This window comes from Pleurodeles waltl, chromosome 5 (genome assembly GCF_031143425.1).
Source record: "Pleurodeles waltl isolate 20211129_DDA chromosome 5, aPleWal1.hap1.20221129, whole genome shotgun sequence".
NCBI classification, from domain to species: Eukaryota; Metazoa; Chordata; class Amphibia; order Caudata; family Salamandridae; genus Pleurodeles; species Pleurodeles waltl.
The window spans coordinates 1,855,844,000-1,855,868,068 of record NC_090444.1 but is presented as its reverse complement, the minus strand read 5'-3'; the positions used below and the strand labels follow the sequence as shown (position 1 = coordinate 1,855,868,068).

The 24,069-nt window shown below is 45.5% G+C and overlaps 1 protein-coding gene across 1 annotated transcript in view; it reads left to right on the top strand.

Moving 5' to 3' along the window:
- Positions 1 to 24,069, top strand: part of LOC138296879 (regulator of G-protein signaling 22-like) — a 396,955-nt gene that overhangs the window by 353,067 nt on the left and 19,819 nt on the right. Inside the window, exon 18 of the mRNA XM_069236373.1 lies at positions 10,060 to 10,232. Coding sequence (XP_069092474.1) covers positions 10,060 to 10,232 — 173 coding nt within the window. The remainder of the gene's footprint in view (positions 1 to 10,059; positions 10,233 to 24,069) is intronic.

The window sequence follows — 24,069 nt, the reverse complement described above, 5'->3', positions numbered from 1 at the left end:
CTAACCTTTACTTACCTCCCCCAGGAACTGTTGATTTTTGCACAGTGTCCACTTTATTGCCATTTTTACAAAGACTGTACATGATATTGTGTTCATTCAAAGTTCCTAAAGTATCTAAGTGAAGTACCTTGCATTTAAAGTGTTGAATGTAAATCTTGAACCTGTGGTTCTTAAAATAAACTAAGAAAATATATTTTTCAATATAAAAACCTATTGGCCTGGAGTAAAGTCTTTGAGTGCGTGTTCCTCATCTATTGCCTGTGTGTGTGCAACAAATGCTTAGGACTACCCTCTGTTACGCCTACTGCTCTACCACACTACCACAAACAGAGCATTAGTATTATCTATTTTTGCCACTATCTTACCTCTAAGGGGAACCCTTGGACTCTGTGCATGCTATCTCTTAATTTGAGATAGTATATACAGAGCCAACGTCCTAGACCAACACTTCAGACAATTATGCCAGCAGGGGATCAACTTGACATTCTCCACAGCAGAACACACAATTCGGCCAGTGACCAGAATAACTAGATTTGGTAGCGGTACCCCCAATATATAAATAACATCCACAACTTCAGCAATCAAGTCACAACCACTCAGTTGGTGCTGATCAATCTCCAGGTGTGTAGGTGCAAGTTGTGGGGGGTTTGGTGCAGCACTCTGCCCTGCTGCTGCGACAGGACGTCCTCCCGTAAAGGAGGGCAGATTGGGGGGCAAATAATCAAGGCCAACAGATCAGGGTCCTGTGACATAATTCCTCCCCACTTTTGGATTTTGTTGGGTTGGCAAAGCTCTGTGGGCCAAAATGGGACTTGGAAAATTCTGTATTTGAAGAGTTTCCACTGAGAGTGTTTTGAGTTCAATCTGTAATTTTTCTGTAGATAATGTGATCATGGTCTATACACAGAAGGTATCTCAGGGGGCATGTAGGAACGGCAAATTACAAAATAGTATTCCTTCATTTGGGGAATCGCAAAATTAATATATATAAAGTGCGTTGTAAGGCCAATGATTAAGTTACGCCAGTAGAAAACATAGACTCATGAGCCACAGGGTCCTGAGTAGTTTGGTCACAGATAATAGTGAGAGGGTCACGTGGTACCCCACTCTCTCGATGAGGAGAGCCCGACCCTTCGTGATCTTCCTCAGAACTAGAGGCAGAAGAGGTAATGGTGGGAAAGCACACAGGATCTACACCCCGCTGCAGAGAGAACACATCGCCCAGGCAACCTCTGCATGGAAACTTTAGTAATTGTGACACGGCACGTTCTTGGCAGTGGTGAAAGATCCAACCAATCTTCACCCCAGTGGGTGAAGATAGCACGAGCCACCTCCGGATGAAGATGCCTTATGACATCTGCTGAGTCTTCCCATCCTAGCGTTCAGTGATCCTGTCTATGAGTGACTGCCAGGGAGAGTCCCTGAATGTTCAGCTCTTTTCAAAGGCTTAGTGCCTCTTGACACAAGGTCCACTACCCCACACCACCCTGCTTGTTACAGCACCACATGGCGACAGGGTTGTCCACCCAGACATGAACTGGATTCTCCTTGGGTGGGAGGAATGGTGAGAAGTTCCAGCATGTGGTGTCACTGCTCCATCAGGAATCAAAGACCCATGATCTTAACCTCTCCCAGATGATTGCCCCAACCCACCCCTGCCACTGGGAGCAGATATACTCCCAAGTAATATCCGGTGTAATATTGTGTGTGAATTAGAATAGGGCCGTGGGATTTTAACTTCACTGCATGGATTTAACCCTTTCTTTTAGGTTATGCTGTCACTCACTCGGTCCTGTGTGTCACCTGTTCTCGAAGATAGCAAGCTCTGCCGGCTAGCACCCCGGAGTCCACATTCTTCCAGATTTTCAGCTTGGCTAGGGCGGATATTTCTTAGCAGGTTTTGAGCAGCACTGGTGGCGTCTGTCTTCCTCTGGATGTAGGGGCATTTTTACAAGAGGTTTGCGCTGCCAGAGAGTCACTTTACTTGATGTTCCTATGGCATAAACCTCTCAACCATATCTATGAGACCACGCAAAAACACTTTGCATGTTTGCGTGGCTTTGCATGGCCTTATAGAGCAAGACAAAGCAGCACAAGTCACTGCATTGACTTATTCTGCGCCGGGGGGATTCCATGGGCATTGTGGTGGGTTTTCTTATGCAACACCCATGGATTTTGATGCCCCAGATTTACTTAATGGCATAAACCTGGGGCAGCACCAAAACCTTACGCCTCCCCAGAGTAGGCGTAACAGGAAATATATTTTTATTTCTCCTCGTTACTTACTGTTTTCATGTGTGCTGCATTCTGCAGCACACAGAAAGAGAAAAACGCCTCTCTGGATTGTTTTTGTGCAGGAGGGTGCCTGCACAAAAACAATCCTGTATGCAATGCAGGCACTGTTGCACTACGGTGCAAGGGTGCCTGCATTGGCGCTAAGTAGCAAATTGTGTGCCAGCGTGAGGGGAAAGGACTGGAATGCACCGTATTTCATACAAACAGTGCATTCCTGTGTTTTCACATTGGCGCAGAACAGCGCAGCAAGAAGTGACCATAAATCTGGGCCTTAGTGGCTGGTTGGACTGCCTGCTTTGCTCTGGTGGGCACTCTTGGTCTGGCCACAACCCAGGATGGCTTCAGCGGTGGCTCCTCCGCTATGGAGGAGGAGCATCACCCCCCCACCCCTCCCCCCACCAACAGCAGTAGCTGCAAATTAAAAAATAAAAACAATAATAAACAGTGTTTATTATTGTTTCTATTTTTCAGGGGGCGGGGCCACGGGCGATGACAGGGACAGAGGGGGAGTGCACAGCACTCCTCTCAGTGTGCATGTGTGTTTGGCCGGCCGTCTTGGGCCGGCTAAACACGTGCACTGGGCTCTCTCCAGCCTGGCACTGTGTTGCCGGGTTGGAGAGAGCAGGCAGAGGCTTTCAGTCTGCCTCAGGGCGCCAAGCCAGGGCTCTCCAGCCAATCTGAACGCGGCTTTCATGCTGCCAGCCAGCGTTTGGAATGGCTGCAGGGCAGGCTGGGGGCCTCTACCTGCAGTGGAGGCAGAAGAGCGGTGGGGGCGGCAGCAGGGAATCACAGAGAATCAGGAAGTGGTTTTTTTTCACAAATGTATTTAATATTTCTGTTTGTCGTCGCCCCCTATTCCCACCATTCCCCACCACCCACCCGCCAAGCACTGCCCTGGCCCGTTTTCGCACTGCGAGCCGCTTCTGGGTGGCTTACTGAATTTATCGCTTGTGTTTGTAAATCTACCTGTTTATACACCAGCCGAACAGGGAAGGGAGTGTAAAAGTAGAGTGCACACTAAAGGGTGTGGCTTTAGTAGCAGGAGTGTTTGTCTCCATGACATAGTTGCATATCAGAAAGGAACAAAAGTGGAGTCAGTAATGGAGACTGTATGTAACCAAGTCATTACATGCAAGTTACACACCTCGTACGTCACCCTCTGGTACATGGAATACCCTTGTCATTGTGTTGTCTCACTATCTTACAGTGGGGTCACCATTACTGTATGAAAATGAATTATAGTAATGATACCTACCTCTGCTACTGTGTCAATAGTGATTACAGTAACAATACACAGCTATATTACCGTAAGAACTATGATTACAGTAATGGTACATGGTGATGTTAATGTAGGAATTGTGATTACAGTAACGATATGGCTCTTTTTTTAAAGAAATGATCACAGTAACAAAACATGGTGGAAGTACTGTAGGAGTTGTTACGGTATTGTACTGTACCATTAATATACAATGTTTACTATCCCTATCTGGTGCACTGAAGCTCCTGTCCCCACAGGTAGTGCGCCACCTTCTGTAGGATGTGGGTCACTGAGGATGTAGTCTGTTTTGCACCTATGTGGGGGTGTTTCCAGGCTGCACGTGATGACCACCGGGGTGTGGTTATCATGGTAAGGGATGCAGAGCTTAGCAGTGTGGTGGATGGAAGAGTGCGACGTGCAGTTTAGTCTAGGATGCTGCTAGCTTTGGTTCTGCAGGCTCCACGTGTCTTCTAATATATACACTCCACTTGAAAGAGCACTACCAAAGGTCACTCATTCTGAGTATTATGGAGCTGAGCAGGCATGTCTGGGGGTGGTGGGAGAAAGTTGCTCTTTGGTGTTTCACAGTGCCATGGACGGGGGCCCGGGAGCAGACCGTTCCACACCCCACTGTGAGGGTCTCGTCTCTTTCTCTCACGGTCCTAGCTCCTAGCCCCATAGCGGAAGCAGCATTTGGATTCAACAGAAAGCTATCCAACCAGGATCATAGTCTCTTTTTTTAGCTGCGCTGAGCTTGACGTGGTTGTCCATCATCCAGGCATCTTCAGCACGGAGGCAGTCATCCAGTCTAGGCTTGTAGAGGTCTGGTCTAACTTGTGGATAATTTGTGCATCATTTGCACAGTTTATTACACATAAGGTTAAATGACCTGATTAAGTCCAGTAATGGTGTTACGTAGATGTTGAACAGGAAAGGAGAGATGATGGATCCTTGGGGAACGCACAATGTCTGGTATGAGAGGTGGATGTGAGAGGTGTTAGGAAGACTAACAGACTTTTACAGTTGTTAAGGTACTAGGTGGTCCATTTCAAGGCATTTCTTCGTATGGCAAGGTGGTGGAAGATCCTGTTAAGCACAGACTGGTGGTGGACTTCATCAAAAGCTTCCAGTAAGTCTAGGGGTAGGAGGGGGCTATTTCATTACTATCCACTGGAAGTTTAAGGTCATCCCAGTTGGATATAATGGTTGATTCAGAGACTCTCTCAAGTCTAAAATCCAGATTGCTGATCTGACAATATGTTATTGTCCTTCGTGTATCTTGAGAGCGGAGTAAAAGCTACGCTTTGGCATAAGTTATCTATGAAAGGTCCATTGGCAATAGGCCTGTAGTTGGCCGGGCTGGGTGAGTGAAGATTTTTCTTCTTGAGGATTGGTCTCTTGAGTGATGCCTTTGATGTTGGTGGAGGGGAACCCACTTGCAGAGACTTGTTCATTAGGTCTCATGCTGCCTCCACCTGCACATGTCGTCCTGAGTGACTCATTTGTTCTTAGGAGATGCTGGGTCTGCCAGGGAAACTGATGGTCTGCTAGCATTGACGATGTTCCATTCTTTTTCAGAGAGAATGGAAGGTGGTGATGGGTGGATAAGATGTAGATTTGATGCGTTTATCTCAGAGGGGAACTGTTATTTGTAGGTTGTGCATTGGCTTTTGTGCCTTTAAGGTAAATCTCTATCTTTTCAATTCTTGAAATACGTTCTTGTGAGATTTTCTAACAGAAGTCTTGAATAAAAGCATTCCTGAGTGCAGGCATTCAGAGTTGTGGAATTCTGCAAGACTTATGTGGAGTTCTTTAGCTGGGCAGTCTGCATACATTGTCCATGAAAAGTAGTGGTGTTTTTTGTTTTTATGATAACTGCTTTGAAGGTTTTCTTGCATTGATGCAGTAAGATTCTTCCCTTTTTATTCCTTGGTTTCCTCCACCAAAATTGTAATTATGTTTAGTTTTATTTTCATTTTGTTGATCATATTATTGCGCCAAGTGGTTTTCTTCTTGGGGCTGGTCCGGCTTCAGCTCTTTAATAGAATTTGGTTTCTGGTCCAGAGGAAATAAATTAAAGAGGATTCATACATCTTGTGGTTGCTTATTGAGTGGGCTTTTTTGAAGTAGGAGTTAAGTGTCGAAAGGTCCATCTTATCCTGTTATCTAGAAGTAGAGCTGATGTTAGGGCTGGGTTGTTTCTATGTGAAAGTATGTTGATTGTGAAGGGGATGTTGCAATGGTCACTCCAGATGATCGGGCAATAGTCAGGTAGTGAGTTGTGACCTAATGGAATGGAAATTATGTCTAAAGTGTGACAGGCTTTGAGGATGGGCCTCTGTTATTTGTTGAAGGTTGAGAACGTAAATTATGGATGAGATTTCTTTGGCCATTGTCAAACCACATGCTGGGATCTCCAAATATAAATATGCTGGGATGTGTTAGCATGGTCTTGGTCAAAGAGTCTAGTAAGGCTTCCTTGACTGTTCCTTGTCATGAGGTGGTCTGTACATCAAGGCGAAGACGCGCATGATATTTGGTGAGCGGTGACTTCTGTTCAGTAAGGCTTTGCAATCAGTCACAGTGAGGTCTTCAGTTTTGGTTATTTGCAGTGTTTTCTTATGAATGAGAGAGATACCTCCTCCTTCATTTACTTTGCAGTTTTTGTTGATCACATACTCAGGTGGGATGGCTCCATGGCATGTGGAGTCCTTGGTGAGCCACATTTCTGTGATGAAGCTGAGGTCCAGTGCTGTGTCTGAGAATAGATCAAATTTGTTGGACCAGTTCTTATTGTTTCTTGTGAGTAGGCAGTTTAATTGCTTCGCTCCTTTCTTTCTGTCATGGTGCAGCTGTGGTGGGCAGGGGTTTGCTGAGGGTTGTGTAAGGGTAGAAGGGGAGGTAAGGATGGGGGCGGTTGCTGAGGTCTAGGGCTTGGGCCTTCAACTGGAAAGAATGGCAGAGCGTTTAGCAATTCAATGCGAGGGTGGATTTTGGGTGCGCTGTCGGGCTCTGTGGTTGCAGATTTATAAGATGGTGGAGTGGAAGAGGAGGAGGCAAGGGGAAAAGGGAAAGGTGCTTTTTGTTCCATCCTAGCTCTGGTATTTTGTTTTAGTAGTTGATTGCTTGGGTTGAGTTTCCTTTTGTTGGTTTATCTTCTTGTGGGCTAAGCAAAGTTGTAGTCCACTGTTTCAGCTGAGTTTCCTTTTAGTAGCTCACTGCTTGGGCTGAGTTTCCTTTTAGTAGCTCACTGCTTGGGCAGAGTTTCCTTTTAGTAGCCCACTGCTTGGGCTGAGTTTCCTTTTAGAAGCCCACTGATTGGGCAGAGTTTCCTTTTAGTAGCCCACTGCTTGGGCTGAGTTTCCTTTTAGTAGCCCACTGCTTGGGCTGAGTTTCCTTTTAGTAGCCCACTGCTTGGGCTGAGTTTCCTTTTAGTAGCCCCACTGCTTGGTCTGAGTTTCCTTTTAGTAGCCCACTGCTTGGGCTGAGTTTCCTTTTAGAAGCCCACTGATTGGGCAGAGTTTCCTTTTAGTAGCCCACTGCTTGGGCTGAGTTTCCTTTTAGTAGCCCACTGCTTGGGCTGAGTTTCCTTTTAGTAGCCCACTGCTTGGGCTGAGTTTCCTTTTAGAAGCCCACTACTTGGGCTGAGTTTCCTTTTAGTGTCCCACTGCTTGGGCTGAGTTTCCTTTTAGTAGCTCACTGCTTGGGCTGAGTTTCCTTTTAGTAGCCCACTGCTTGGGCTGAGTTTCCTTTTAGAAGCCCACTACTTGGGCTGAGTTTCCTTTTAGTGTCCCACTGCTTGGGCTGAGTTTCCTTTTAGTAGCTCACTGCTTGGGCTGAGTTTCCTTTTAGTAGCCCATTGCTTGGGCAGAGTTTCCTATTAGTAGCCACTGCTTGGTCTGAGTTTCATTTTAGTAGCCCACTGCTTAGGCTGAGTTTCCTTTTGGTGATTTGTCCACACGTAGGCTGTGCAAGATTGTAGTTGTGAGTTGCTAGGAGAGTGGGCAAGTTGAGGCTAGGTAGGTCTTGAAGCGATTGCTTCTGATCTGTGTGATTGAAAGTGATCGTCTGGGTTCACTTATGACCAATAGCTTTATCAAAGTTGCAAGGTTATGTACTTAGCGGCGGGTGAGTGATGATGCTGTTCTGGGTTGTGTATTTCTTCCAGTGACTCCAACCTGGGTTGAACCGGGAGAGGTTAACCTGTTGGGAGCCCTATTAAGTTGTTGAACTCGATATACATGAGTGACTGACTATCATCTCATGCCAAGGTGTTGGTGGGCAACATTGAGGACTGGTTCACCTGCCCTTATGTGGGGGGCCTAGGCTGGCTGTGGATGTGTAAGTGCCTACCTACCTCGTGCAGGATGTGATAGAAACGTGGAGGTGCCAATCCGAGGCTTCTAGCAAAGTTATGGGTTATGCATAGAAGTATAAATCTTTCGATGGAGGCTGTGATCTGTACCAAGGGGTGGGTACGCTCACCTCTTAAAATGTGCCGGATGGCTTTACCTGTAGACAATTAACCACATCCATGTAGAGTAGCTTCAAAGAGCTCCCAACGAGACTAATCTTGCCCTTCGGAATAGGAGCAGCTATCACTGTCTGGTAGTGAAGTGATATATGGGCTAGCAGTAATTAGCTCCACTTTCTAAAGGTGCTGACCTATAATCTACAAGTGATATTTCCCACCCTGCAGTCACCCACAGTTGTCTATATCAAGGAGAGACTTTTCCCACCACGTTGTGTGGCTACTTGCAATATCACAGATGAATTTGACTGTCAAGGTTGAGAAGGAGTGGCTAACTGTACTGAGACAATATCTAGGGCAGTATGTACAGTTGTGATTATCTTATTTTATGATGTGCTAGCACTTGGAGAAGTGGGCTTTAATCTAAAGATGAGGTTTATACGTGCAGAGTTTCTGGCCCTAGACTCTTCTAAGCCCTTACAGAACCAAACAGAGAAGCTGCCCTTGTCCATTCCACCCTTTGCCTCCATGCCTAGGTGAGGACACCCTAGAGTGTGGTTTAGTAGTTCACAAGCTCTAGTCATGTTAAGTCCTAGTCATGTGGAGCCATAATCATGTCAGACCCTAATCATGTGGAGGCCTAATTATGTGAATTTTCTGTCTTCCTAAGCCCCAGATACCTTGAAACTTGTGATGGTTGTGGAGCTTATTCAATGGAGGAAAAATGAAGCAACTTAATCAGCCTCCTACGTGTGTGCTCGCCCGCTGTGTTGGGTGACTATGAAGTCAAAGTACTGCCAACATCAGTGAGCACTGTCCACGCGGTGTAATCTCGATTACAAAGTATGACCCTCCCGGGGGAGCTGCACTTTAAAAATAAATCAGACTTAAGTTCAGAAGCTTAGAATCAGTCACCCAGAACTCTTTAAACCAGAAGCTTCTTAAAAGAGCTTAAAATTGAGTCCCCTGAACGTGGGTCCTTAAGAACGGATCAGGGTACATTTGGCAGCTATCACTTGGGGTGGCCCGCACCAACAGCACCCGGCCCGCCAGCGATGCATGTCAGGGAAATAAACAGTGGATTCTGGTGGTGTACAGGGGTGGGTGGTACTCAAGGAATATGACTCAGTGGAATTCCGTGCAGTTATATAAAAACTCCACTAAGTTTTACAGAGTTCCGCCAACAGGCAGAAAATATGCAGGTCGCGCTGCTCGTTCTGTAATTTAGCACAGGTAACCCAAAAATGTGCTGCACAAGAGCATGTAGCCATTCAAGTTGATTTTGCTGCCACTCGAGTAGGAAATCTACTTGAGGGGTAGCAAATCTACTCAAGAAGCAGCTGTCTCACCACCTCTTTGTGACTGCTCATGTTAGAAAATCCCACTTGGGGACATCAAAATCTCGCTCTCAGTCGCCAGCTCGCATTTCTGAAGTCTTGCCGGAAAAGAATTCCACTACGCTCTGATTGGCGGAATTTGGCCAGAACTCCAAGTTACTTGCCAAATTCTGCCAGTTATTACTGTAGGATTTGTGATTTCAGTAATGCTATCTGGCAATATTAACAAAGGAACTGTGATTACAGTAACAATGTTACAATGTAAATGTAGGAATTGTGATTACACTAACAACACACAACACTATCATGAAGTGTGAATATAGTAATTATACATGACGATTTTTCTGTAGTAATTGTGATTACAGTAATATGTGGTTCAATTACTGTGGGATTTGTAACGATGTATGGAGATATTAATGGTGGAATTGTGATTAGATTATCGATACGCTATGCTATCACTTCCAGAAGTGAGGTACGAGTAACTATACATGGACTAGATTAAAGATTAAAGACATTAGCTGTGCCTTCACTTCCAGAAGTGTGATTACAGTAACTATACGTGGGAGTTTTACTGGCGGAATTACTATTACAATACCAATGCGTGTGTATTTGATGGGAGGAGTCTGTTGTGTAAGGCGGGTTCTTGTCCCAGTCTTTGTCTACGACTGATGCTCTGTCCCTCTTTGCATCTCCCCTAGTTCTGAGGACCCAGCAGCTTCTGAAGAAGCGTCTGGCCACCTTCAACCGTGAGGAGGAGCCGGAGAAGACATTCCACCTCCCTCCGTTGCCGCCACCCTCAGAGCTGCAGAGAAGCCAGAAGCTTCCCCGGTTCACCTACACCTTCACCGTCAGCAAAGGGCTGATGCTCAAGGTGAGCTCCCTAGGATCCTGCATATGGTATCCAAGATCCCTCAAAGTCCACAAACCTACCAGCAGGAGAGTTATCCCATGTTAGCATCAGTTGTTCTAATGGTGTAGTCACGGTCTGTACTTGGTCCTCTTCTCAAAATGAGAACCAGTCAATGAGGTGAAGGGAAGGTGACCATGGTTGCAGCATCTTTGTTCCAGCAGTTCGTGAAATGAAAACAGTTTTGTTAAATACTATAACCTACTTACCTAATTTGGGGCAAGAACGTAAACAGGGATTTCCCAGCCTGCCCACTGGTGGTATCCTGTGCTTGTTTGGTACCTTTTACTGGACTGTACCTTGACTGTGCCAAAATCTTCCATTTACAATAGTAGTAAATTACTTATGGCCTGTAATGGATCATTCTGGCTCTCCCCCGTATCCCTATATTGCAACGTCACTGGTCTGTAGGGCCTAGGAGGCTTCAGAGGGAGGGGGCTTCCATTCTCCATGGGTCAGGACAGTCAGCTACTGTCAGTAACTGGAGATGTAGATTTACCTGGACTTGCATGGCCACGCACGCACTTGGGGGCATATTATGAGAGGCGTGGCTATGAATGGCCTCGTAGATATGGAGTCAGGCAAGGCAGCGCAAATTGCGGCGTTGCCTTACTCTGCGCAAGGGAGGCGTTCCATGGGCATTGTGGTGGGTGTTCCCACACCACACCCATGGGTTTTGATGCAATCCCAGATTTACAAGGCGATGTTATCCTGGGATGTGTTAAAACCTTACGCCTCCTTGTTTTCTTAAGCCTCTCTTCATTGTTTTTCTGCAGGAAAGTGCCACTTCTGGCACAAAAACAATTCTGCCAACAACGCAGACACTATTGCACCATGGTGCAAGGGTGCCTGCGTTGGCGCTAGGCTGCCAAAATGGCACAGGCTCAGTGGAAAAGGACAGTAATTGTCATGGTTAGACTCTTGCCCTCGGCAAGACTGCTGGTTTGAGGATGACAGTACTTATGTTTGTAGGCGACGATGCCTATTCTACAACAAGTCGCAACTGTAGTCCCAACCCTTCCGTCTCACTAGCAGCACCTCACAAAAAACCCAAACAGTTAACAGTGATTGTGGCAGCCGTTACGCATCGACTCGAGAGTGTGACATCTCAGGGAGTGTCGTGGTTAAACGGAGATTACCCCTTTCTCACAGATACATCATGTCTCAATCAAACACAGGGAATAATGAAGATGCAGTAAAGTTTCAATAGTTTTTATTTAACACAACTGCAATCTGCGATAAGTTGCATGGGCTGCAATGATTAGGATAACAAACAGTGCAAGGAATAGAATGGTAAAAACAAGAGTCATTATTATAAAGACCCCCACCATCTTGCAATGATACAAAAGGCCATGAAGTGCGTAATATGTCCTAATACCCTATCATGATAGGCCTAACCTTCTACATAAAAGAGAGCTTGGTATATTAAATCTAATCTGCCAATGCCATGTCCCTGGAAGGAGCCCCCAACCCTCGTTACCTTGGAATGAGGTCTCTAGCTCAGACTTCGTAGGGACACGAAGTCCAGGTCAGTGTCAATGCAAAGTGCAGCACCGATAGCAGCAATGGTATCTGGTCGGATTCCCTCTGATTATCTGTCTGTGATGTATTTATACAGATCTCCTGGGACCCCTGGCGTAGGTTGTTCCCAAACAATAGATAACGCTGCATGCTTGGGATGGTAATTTCTATTGTAAGCACCTACAGTTTGTTTGTCTTTGTCGCTTGATTTGACGCCTTAGCGAAGTGACACTGATAACATAACTCTAAACAAAAAGGGCCTAACTATAAACAAGGCAGCCATCTTAGAAGAATTAATTAAATAAATGGTCTAAAACAGAGTAAGCTAAGTAGGGTAAAAGTCACTAGGTGACGGGGGCATGAGTCTGAAAGCCAAAGGTTAAGTTAACTCCTGTTATCCCATTAAAACAAACTAGGATCCACTACAGAATATGCTGTATGCTATAGATATGGTGCATTCCTACCCTTTCACTTTGACGCAGAACTATGTAGCAAGTTGACTTGCTGCACAGTCCTGCGTCAAAAGCCCATAAATCTGGGCCGAACTGTGCAGTTTTGGTCAGCGCCTGCGGGCATTTTCAATGGTAAGTAAAACATTGAAATCCTTTGCATCACTTTGGGGCACACTCGTACACGACATTAGTAAAGAATTCATAGATATTTCTCACCTCTTTTGTTCGCCAGTGGTAGTGAGGCTAAACTCAAAGGCAAGAGTACAGGGTCCAGGCTCATTCAAAGTCTGGCGGGTGACCAGTAAATCCCTTGCATTACCATCACAATAAATGAATGGGTGAGGCAGTGGTCATTTAAAAGTGTAAAGCCCTTTTTAATGGGGATTAAATGCAGACCTTTAAAAGGAGTAAAAAGCTATGCTCCTTGGAGGATAGGAATGCTCCAGGTCCAGCTATTGGTTGGTTATATGCTTCATCATAGGGCGGCTCCTTGTTGGCCGGCGATGCAAGGCCCGATGTGCCCTGGAGATCTTTCCATTTAGATGTCGTATGTGAAGTACGAGTGGCAGTGCTCTAAGTGTGAATCAGCGTAGATTGGTGTTGTGTGAATTAAAATTAACTAAGGGGTACCAAGACAAATTTTAATATGCCGGTCCCCTTATTATGGTTAAAAATCAGTGATAGACTGGATGCAGATTTAATGGTCTGGTCCAGCTCACAAAACTGTATGTAAAGAGATCGACATGTTTCTTGCCAAATTATAGTCGCCATCGATCTAGGCAATTCTTCAGGACCAAGGACTCAATCTACTGGGGATTGGATTTTAGAACATACTTATGTACGGACAATACCTAATCACATTCACAAACAAGCATTTGCAATGCAATGGGTCTCACGTTTGCTGCAGTTAGAGCTATTAGCATTGTAAATTCCTAACTGGACTTTTCTTGTCACATAAATTGAAAATGAAAAGTAAAACAGTTGACATAAGCGAACCGATTCAAAGTGCCACGGCCGCCATGAGCATGAGCGCAAAGGAGAGACACAAAAGGAAAAAGAAGTTCGTTTGCAGTCTACCGTATTGGCAATCGTGTAATTACCCATGTAACAGGGTTGATGGCCAAGGCAGTAACAAAACTGCCCCAAGGAGGGATAAACGTAAAGCATTTACCAATGATAACAAAGGATTTTTGAAAGACAAGCCCATGAACAAGTGATAGTGATGGGCGTGGTTAAAACCCACAGATAGATTACAACAGGCCAGAGCACTTGTGCGCTTGACCTAAAAATAAGCCTAAGTGGATATAGTATAGCTTAGATATGATAAAAACCGACCTGAATTAAAGAAAAGTAAAAGAAGGACACAGGTATTGTGATACCCATGATCATAACATAATGCGATGCTGTAGTAATCAGGGCATGCCACTATTATAATAAGTACATTCCAGGGTGAATCAGCCCTTGGTAGGAAGCTGCAAAATCGCAAAACAGTTATGGACAAACAAACGGGCATGTGACACACTGGTGAGAAGCCCACATCACACATATCAGGGGGATATCTGCATAGCCAAGGGAAATTAGAGGCTTACCCAAAAGTGGTAAGGTTTTAACCCCATTGGATAGTAGTAGAGACCATGCTATTTAGGGGGTTCAAAACTGAGAAAGGGAAATTTCATGAGACCCCTACACGCAAAGGAGGTCTTAAAAATGCAAAATTGCAGGAAATGCAGCCCAATACTCACAGAGTCCGGCGTGCATTCAGTTTAATGACTACCCCAGTCACTGCCAACATGGAGTGGAATCAACAAGCTGAATGGGAAGCATTATATGCTGAAGCGTTCATCTAAAGTGACATCAGGTTCGGGCTGTATGGCCTCTGCAAGATGCTAGGCTGCCCAGTGGCGTAATGTGCATGCAAAATAGGCTGCCATGTTAGAATTGAACGCGGAAAGCCACGCAGTATGTAAGCGGTATATAGTGGTCTCAATTACTACATTTTTAGGTCGAGTGCAAAAGCGCTCTGACCTGTTCTAATCTATCTGGGCGTTTAACCATGCCCACCTCACGCCCATCACTTTAGCTCGTTCATGGACTTGCCTTTCAAAAATCCTTTGTTATCATTGGTAAATGCTTTACGTTTGTCCCTCTTTGGGGCGGTTTGGTTACCGCCTTGGTGTAGGAGGCTGGCCTGGCTTATAGTGGGTACCTGATGGTACTTACACCTTGTGCCAGGTCCAGTTATCCCTTATTAGTAGATTAGTAGTGTTCTAGCAGCTTAGGCTGATAGAGGTAGATATAGCAGAGCAGTTTAGGCTGAACTAGGAGACATGCAAAGCTCCTACTATACCACTCATATCATATAGCACTATACCATAAGACTCACCATACTCAGAGTTACCAAACATAAAGGTACTTTATTTTAGTGACAATGTTCCAAAAATATCTCAGAGGATATACTCCCTTAGGAGGTAAGTAAAATACACAAAATATACACACACAAACCAAAATCAGGTAAGAAAACAGTTAGAAAAGTAGTGCAAACACTGTAGAATACAATAGGATGCTATGGGCCTAGGGGCAACACAAACCATATACTAAGAAAGTGGAATGTGAACCACTTAGGGACCCCTGGCCTAGTGTAGTGTGTAGAGGGTCGCTCGGAGTGTAAGAAAACACTAAGGGTGTCCAAGATGCCCCACCCCAAGACCCTGAAAAGTAGGAGTAAAGTGACCCTACTTCCCCAGAAACACACTAAAGTCGTGATAGGAGATTCTGCAAAGACCACAACTGACTGCAAAGTACTGAAGACGGATTCCTGGACCTGAGGACCTGTAAAGGAAGGGGATCAAGTCCAAGAGTCACGAAAGTGTCCAGGGGGGGCAGAAGCCCATTAAACTCTGGATGAAGGTGCAAAATGTCTACCTCCGGGTGGAAGAAGCTGAAGATTCTGCAACAACGGAAGGTGCCAGGAACTTTTCCTTTGCACAGAAGATGTCCCACAGAATGCTGGAGGATGCAGAGTTCTTTCCTTGCAAAAAGACAGCAAACAAGCTTTGCTAGCTGCAAAGTTCATGGTTGAAGAAAATGGGTGCTGTCCGGGCCCAGGAAGGACCAGGAGGTCGCCCCTTGGAGGAGGAGACAGAAGGGGCCCTCACCAACACAGAGAGCCCACGCAGAAGAAAGCAGCGCCCGCAGAAGTACTTGGACACGGGTTCAAGAAAACAGAGCACGGCAGTCCTCTCAACACTACATAGGAGGGTCCCACGAAGCCGGTGGTCAACTCAGCTAGTTGAGCAATGCAGGACGGAGTGCTGGGGACCTGGACTGTGCTGTGCACAAAGGATTCCTTGCAAAAGTGCACAGAAGCCCTACAGCTGCAGTCCATGCAGTACACAGGATTACTGTCTGGCGAGGGGAGGCAAGGACTTACCTCTGCCAGATTTGGACAGATGGGCCACTGGACTGTCGGGGTCACTTGGATCCAGCTCCTGTGTTCCGGGGACCACACTCGTCACGGTGAGAGGGGACCCAGAGGACCGGTGAAGCAGAAGTTTGGTGCCTGCGTTAGCAGGGGGAAGATTCCGTCGACCCACTGGAGATTTCTTCTTGGCTTCCAGTGCAGGGTGACGGCAGACAGCCCAGAGAGCATGCACAACCAGGAAACAGCTGAGAAAGCCGTCAGGATTAGGTGCTACAATGTTGTTGGTAGTCTTCTTGCTACTTTGTTGCAGTTTTGCAGGCGTCCTGAATCAGTCAGCGGTCGATCCTTGGCAGAAGTCCAGGAGGGAGATGCAGAGGAACTCTGGTGAGCTCTTGCATTTGTTATCTGACGAGAAGCCCACAGGAGAGACCCTAAATAGCCCTCAGAGGAGGATTGGCCACCTAGTCAGGTAGGCACCTAACAGGAGGGGTCTCTGACGTCACCTGTTGGCACTGGCCACTCAGAGGCCTCCATTGTGCCCTCACACCTCTGGATTCAAGATGGCAGAGGTCTGGGACACACTTAAGGGGCTCTTGGCACTCCCCTTTCCTTTGTCCAGTTTCGCGCCAGAGCAGGGGCTGGGGGATCCCTGAACCGGTGTAGACTGGTTTATGCAAGGAGAGCACCATGTGCCCTTCAAAGCATTTCCAGAGGCCAGGAGAGGCTACTCCTCTCAGGCCCTTAACACCTATTTCCAAAGGGAGAGGGTGTAACACCCTCTCTCAGAGGAAATCCTTTGTTCTGCCTTCCTGGGACTCGGCTGCCCAGACCCTAGGAGGGAAGAAGCCTGTCTGTGGGTTGGCAGCACTTGGCCATTGACCCTGTTTGTGTCTCTCCTTCATGCTGAAGGCAGCTGTGGCGCTTAGAATCAGCTCGCTTATGTCAACTGTTTTCATTTTCATTTTTAATTTAAGTATCAAGAAAAGTCCAATTAGGACTTTACAACGTGAACAGCTCTACCTCGAGCAAACGCGAGATCCACTAGATTGCAAATGCTTGTTTTCAAAGCACAACGACGAGGCGTTACTGTGCCGTATTAATGAATCGGGCACCTGTGAAAAAGGCTGAGATTCACGATTTAAGGTGAAGCCTTTCATAATGTTACGTAATTATAGCTAAACATGGCCACCATAATGAGGTGGCAGCAAGTGCAGAAATTCATGCTGATCACTTCTATATGGATGGGGCAAGTAGGTTGTGTGATAACCATAGTCTATCATAGATGAAAGTCATATTGAGGTCTACGGCTTGTAAGTGTCTATGTGTAGGGAAATGCCTCCCTTGGCATGGTTACCCCCTAACCTTTTGCCTTTGTTGATGCCAGTTATGATTGAAAGTGTGCTGGGACCCTTCTAACTAAGCCCCAGCACCAGTGTTCTTTCCCTAAACTGTACCTTTGTTCCCACAATTGGCACAGCCCTGGCACACAGATAAGTTCCTCGTAACTGGTACCCCTGGTACCAAGGGCCCTGCGGCCAGGGAAAGTCTCTAAGGGCTGCAGCATGTATTATGCCACCCTGGGGACCCCTCACTCAGCACATGCACACTGCCTCACAGCTTGTGTGTGCTGATGGTAAGAAAATGACTAAGTCAACATGGCACTCCCCTCACAGTGCCATGCCCTCAACCCATTGCCTGTGGCATAGGTAAGTCACCCCTCTAGCAGGCCTTACAGCCCTAAGGCAGGGTGCACTATACCACAGGTGAGGGCACAGTTGCATGAGCACTATGCCCCTACAGTGTCTAAGCCAAACCTCAGACATTGTAAGTGCAGGGTAGCCATAAAGAGTATATGGTCTGGGAGTTTGTCCAACACGAACTCCACAGTTCCATAATGGCTACACTGAAATCTAGGAAGTTTGGTATCCAACTTCTCAGCACAATAAATCCACATTGGTGCCAGTGTGGGATTTTTTGAAAAATGCACACAGAGGGCATCTTAGAGATGTCCCCTGTATACCAGTCCAATTCCTAGTGTTAGGCTGAGCAGTTCCTGCCAGCCTGCCACAACCAGATAAGTTTCTGGCCACATGGCGTGTGTGCCTTTGTTACTCCGTGGCCAGGAATAAAGCCTACACTGGGTGGAGGTGCTTCTCACTTCCCCTGCAGGAACTGTAACACCTGGCGGTGAGCCTCAAGAGATCCTGCCTGTTGTTACAGCACCCCAGGACCTCCCAGCTAGTGGAGATGCCCGACCCTCCGGGCACAGCCCCTACTTTTGGCGACAATTCCGGAGGAGATAATGAGAAAAACAATGAGGAGTCACCTACCAGTCAGGACAGCACCTAAGGTACCCTGAGCTGAGGTGACCCCTGCCTTTAGAAATCCTCCGTCTTGAGTTTGGAGGATTCCCCCAATAGGAATAGGGATGTGCCCCCCTTCCCCTCAGGGAGGAGGCACAAAGAGGGTGCAGCCACCCTCCAGGACAGTAGCCATTGGCTACTGCCCCCCAGATGTTACAAACACCCCTAAATTCAGTACTTAGGGGCGACCCTGAACCCAGGAAAGGATATTCCTGCAACTTACAACAAGAAGAAGGACTGCTGACCTGAAAGCCCCACAGCGCCGACAACTGACTTGGCACCAGCCCTACCGGCCTGTCTCCAGACTCAAAGAACCTGCTCAGAGGCCCATCCAGGGGGACCAGCGACCTTGAGGACTCAGAGGACAGACCTGCACCTGAAGGACCAAGAACTTCCAGAGGACAGCGGCTCTGTCCAGAAACAGCAACAAAATTGCAACAAAGAAGCAACTTTAAAGAGACTCTCACTTCCCGCCAGAAGCGTGAGTCTTTACACTCTGCACCTGACGCCCCCGGCTCGAGTTTGGAGAAACCAGCACTGCAGAGAGGACTCCCAGGTGACTCCAACGATGTGGACACCCTGAGTCGACCCCTCTGCACCCCCACAGCGACGCCTGCAGAGAGGATCCAGAGGCTCCCCCTGACTACGACTGCCTGGTAACAAAGGAACCCGACGCCTGGACCAAGCACTGCACCCGCAGCCCCCAGGACCAAGAGGAATCACCTACCAGTGCAGGAGTGACCAGAAGGTGGCCCTCACCCTAGCCCAGTCGGTGGCTGGCCCGAGAAGCCCGCCTGTGCCCTGCCTGCATCGCCAGAGTGCCCCCCCGGGTTCCTCCATTACTTTCCATGGTAAACCCGACACCTACTTTGCACACTGCACTTGGCCGCCCCTGTTCCGCTTAGGGTGTGTTTTGTGTGCTTCTTTGTGCCCCCCGTGCTCTACAAAACCCCTCTGGTCTGCTCCCCGAGGACGCATGTACTTACTGTTTTTGGTTGTCTTGAACCCCTAACGGTGGGCTGCATATGCCCAGGAGACTGACTGTGTAAGTGCTTTACTTACCTGAGAAACTAACCAAAACTTACCTCCCCAGGAACTGTTGATTTTTGCAGTGTCCACTTTTAAAATAGCTATTTGCCATTTTAACCAAAACTGTGTGTACTACTGTTTTAAATCAAAGTTCTATACTTACCTGTGTGAAGTACCTTGCATGTTATGTACTTACCTCAATTAAGAATTAAGAAAATATATTTTTCTATATATAAACCTATAGGCTTGGAGTTAAGTCTTTGAGTGTGAGTTCCTCATTTATTGCCTGTGTGTGTACAACAAATGCTTAACACTACCCTCTGATAAGCCTACTGCTCGACCACACTACCACAAAATGGAGCATTAGTATTATTTAATTTTGCCACTATCAACCTCTAAGGGGAACCCTTGGACTCTGTGCACACTATCTCTCACTTTGAGATAGTATATACAGAGCCAACTTCTAACACTATGTTAATAATTTTATGACACCAATAGGAGTACACAGGAGTCTGCAAGTGTAGAAAAATACTATGTTCAGTGGGCGTGGTGAAACGCTCAGTGATATCCTGGGGGTAAAAATGTCAGAGATGCAATGGTGATGTGGAGGTTAAGTTTCTATCTCACTCCAGGGGATATAGTCGTTTAAACCAGTTTTATGCGTGGCCAAATGGAATGTCCAATTCTGATTCCTGCGGAACAAAGTATTCTTGTTCCTATATGAGTGTGCTTCTAAGATGGTCGAGCCTTCATCCTCAGCGGTGTGATTGTGGCTAATGTAAAGGGTACTCATCTTAGTGGTGATTTTCCTACATCCTATACTGCTGTGATGTTCCATTATCTACACTTTTACTGATCCCAGTGGTCATCCCAATGTATTGTTTGTTGCACGGACAAGTGATCAAGTATATGCAATTCTTCAAGGTGCAATTTGTGTGAGTCTTTTGTACCCATGTGTGGTTCTGGTCAAGTTTCACTTCCTTTGAAGGTTCAGTAAGTGAGCATACATCACAAGAGCAGCATGGAAAGCGTCCTCTAGCAATGTGCGGTGCTACCCTGATGGAGTAGCCCTTTGTAATTAAAAAAGCATCCATATGACCCTCGTCCAGCCTCAGGAGACAGTGAGAGATAGCTTTATTCATGCTCATGACAAACGCACAGACTAGGTAACATCAGAAATACTGTTCTATTGTTCAAAACACTATGAGGAATACAGCAATCACAGTTCTATGTTCCAAGAATATCTGTTTTATTTTAACATTTTTATAGCAAAGCCAAGACATCAGAAGCCAACAATGCAATAAAACAGCAATCTAATAGGTGAATCCAAGAAAGTATAGTCTAAAAGTCTAAAAAGATGATGAAGATGTCTACAGATGATCACTGGTATTCATTGAAACACTTCTGTAGCAGAGCATGCTACAGTATTACAAATCTGCTCAAAATATTGAGTCTAGATTATGGCCACAGGTTACTTGATAACTAAATTTGACCTAAAATTTTTGGGTCTGATTCACAAAGTTAAAGTTAGACTTTTGGTCAAGGTTTAGCATTCACAAAGGTTACGAGTAGTATATTTATGCCCAAGTGGGTAGATTCTGCACCAAGTGCGGACATAAAGATACTACTCATAACTTACCTTTGTCAATACTGGAAGTCACTTACCTTTGTGAATCGTGCCGATTGTGTGGTACAATGACCTCCATCATAATTAGATCGAATGAGATGTACAGTTTTGTGATTGTTTTGCAATGTGAATCTTCGACCAACTTTGCTACTTGGTCACATTAAATTAAGGCTGGCAATAGTTGTTTTAGATGCTGCTTGTGTGTTTTTCTACACAGACAGATAAAATGGTTATTTTTTTGCATGGTGAGAGTATGATGTGCTATTGTTAATTTTGCTAAAAAAAAAAAAAAAAAATTTGGTTTTAGTTTTACTAAAACTGGGTGGCGCTAAAAGCTGTGGGCTTGGTAACATCCAGACTCACTGAAAAATCCCCCGGTCTCACAAAGCTCTGCCCCGTGTAATTTTAAGAGCCGTGAATAACTCCCTTTTTATAATGCCTAGAGAAGGGGTCTCCAACTGGCAGCTCAGGAGCTACCGGTAGCCTCCAGTACCCTGGAAGTAGCTCACCAAAGTGCAGCACCGCACAGTACTTAATTCAGAGGGTATACTCCGGGCATTTTGAGGAAAGCCACTTAGCAAGAAAAAGGCAATATTTTCTTTGACTTTGTCAGACCAAAATGGAAAGTGCATATTGAATAGAAAATCGTGTATTTTGAGAAACCGATATGCTGATGTTTGAAAACAAATAATTCAAAATCCAAAACATTTAAACTACTGTTGTAGGGCTCTTGTTGTTCTAACGAGACTGTTGGGTTGGAGGTGGCAGCACCACCGTTTCTGGGTGACTGAGTCATTCCCACACCAGTTGGTGGCTGTCATCCCAGCCCTTCCGGCCTGCTAGCAGCACCTCAACCAACCAGAAAGGAAATTGTGATTTGTGGCAGCCTCTCGCATGACACTCTAGTGGCCTCAGGAAAGTCACGGTGAACGGATCTTAACCCTTTCTCTCGCTAGCAAAAGGTCCCAGACACGCACACAGGTAATGACGATATGCAGGATGGTTTTTAATACATTTACTGAAAAGACGACAATCTACAATAAAATATATGAGTTGCAATTATTAGGATGACTAGGCATAACAAAATCAGGATTGTGACAATTAGTGAGAAAAGAATGAATAGTCCCAACATATTGCAATAAGCACGTATTTTAGAATTCCTACCTGATGGCTAGCATCTAACTTCTTAGCGAGAGCACAGCAGTATTAGCCCAATCTGTCCATACATAGTCCATGAGAAGAGCACCCACCCCCATTACCTTAGAATGAAGGTCGGCCCTTCCTCTCCTTAGCTAGCTTGCAAAGACAAGGCGGAGGTCAGATGTAAGACAGAACGCAGCACAGATGGAAAATCCTGGCCAGAACGACCCCTCTCAGCCCTCCTTCAGCCCGCATGGAGTTTATATAAAACACTTCTTTTTTTCTGTGAAATAGACCTGACGTGGGCATGTACCTAAGTGTCACATTATCCGCACATTCTTGTGGTGGTAATACCAAACATTATCTCGTGTTGGTCTCGTACTGTTCCCTGTCAACCTTGGGCAAGGAACATGATGACAAAATGTTGTGCACAATAATAATAACTACGCTCTACAAAATAGCAGCTGATAAGGAAAAATAAAACATCCCCACTAAAAGCAAGCTATTTTAAAATGAACAAAAATTAATAAATGAAAACAGAACATATTATCTAGGTAAAAGGGCACAGGACGCCGGCCGACGCTAAAATATAAGTGTGTAAGCAAGATACTACAATGGATCCACAACACTACTCTTTCACAAATAGTTGATGCCAAGTTATGGAGATTTATTATGAGATACAAAGAAAGTGGCTGTGCAAATGGTACGCACTTCCCATGTGTATATTAAGTAAATAGTCCATATTTCATATATAATTGGTAGTCCTTGTAGGGGTGCCAGGCTGGTATTACACCCAGCCACTACGAGTGTTGTCTTGTCCACTGGAAGGCCAGTTAAACAAATACTAGTACAATGTTCAAAATGCCACGGCACACCCCATTTGTTCTTATAGTCAATTCAGAAAAGAAGAGTCTTGAATAGTCACACTTCACCAGTAGAAATCTTTTATTCTTCCATGATTGAGGAAAATAAACAAGGAGCAGCTAGTCCGCTCTTACACAATGTGAGAAACGAACTCTCGAACCGACTCATCATGGTCGCGTATATTTCATGATTTGAGATACGCACTACTTTTGGGTTAATCCCGCTACACGTTTATTATATATACATCGTCTATGGGACTCCGCAGAACTTTGGATAATATGAGAGACGTACATTCCTTGCCTTGAAAAAGTCAATTTGACGAAACACGTGTCGGCTGTTGTTGCATGGGACTAGCTGCTCCTTGTTTATTTTCCTCAAGAACAAATGGGGTGTGCCGTGGCATTTTGAACATTATGGAGATTTATAGCTACCACTATTTCCTTTGTGCCAATGAACACTTGCTGCTGTGACTTATGTCATTAGTCACGCGGAGACATTTTAATATGAGAAATCTTTGGCTGATATTCCTGTTAGTAATCCCTCTTATGTGTTTAGGTGACTGTTGTTCTACTGCAACCGTGTGGCCGCTATTGTGATTGTCTCTGATGTGGTCACTACTGCAACAGTTGTCAAAGTCATCAGTAGCCTGGGAGTATTTTGATTGGTCAGAAGAAAGCAGAGGTTCTCAACCTGTGGTCCTGCGACCCCTGGTGGTTCGCGAAGCCTCCTCAGGGGGTACGCGACTGCTTAGAAAATTAAATAATGTTAACTGATTCATAACATTTATATAAATAAAGTGGCTAACTGTACAATTGAAAAAAATAAAACATACTGTAAATGTCAAGGAATTTGAAATTGGAGGCTAAAACTGAAATTAGTCTCCTCAGATTGATTCGTGGGAGCAGGGCAGGTGCATCAAACAGAATATAGTATGGCTCATGTGTGGCTTCAATTGACTTTAGAAAAGCTCCAACCTTCGTATTAACATTTTTATTTATTTATTTATATTTGTTTGTAAATTAAATACAATTTTGAGCTTTTTGGATATGTTTGATGATTGCTTGTTTCTGTATTTTTTTAGTAATGTTTTGCTGTTCAAATCATTGACAATGTTTAAGCCGGGGTCCGCGACTTCCAGTAATGACTCAGTGGGGGGTCCCCAGATTCCAATAATGATTCAGTGGGGGTCTCCGGGTTCCAGTAATGATACAGTGGGGGCCCACAGAAGTCAAAAGGTTGAGAGCCACTGATCTAGAGCAACTCAGAGCTCTAGTCTTGACGCTGCACATACTTAGTCAGAGCTCCTTATAAATATCAGCCATGTTTGGGTGTATGGTACTGTAAGCTCGCCTAGTCCATACTGAAGTGTCAACAGCAGACTTCT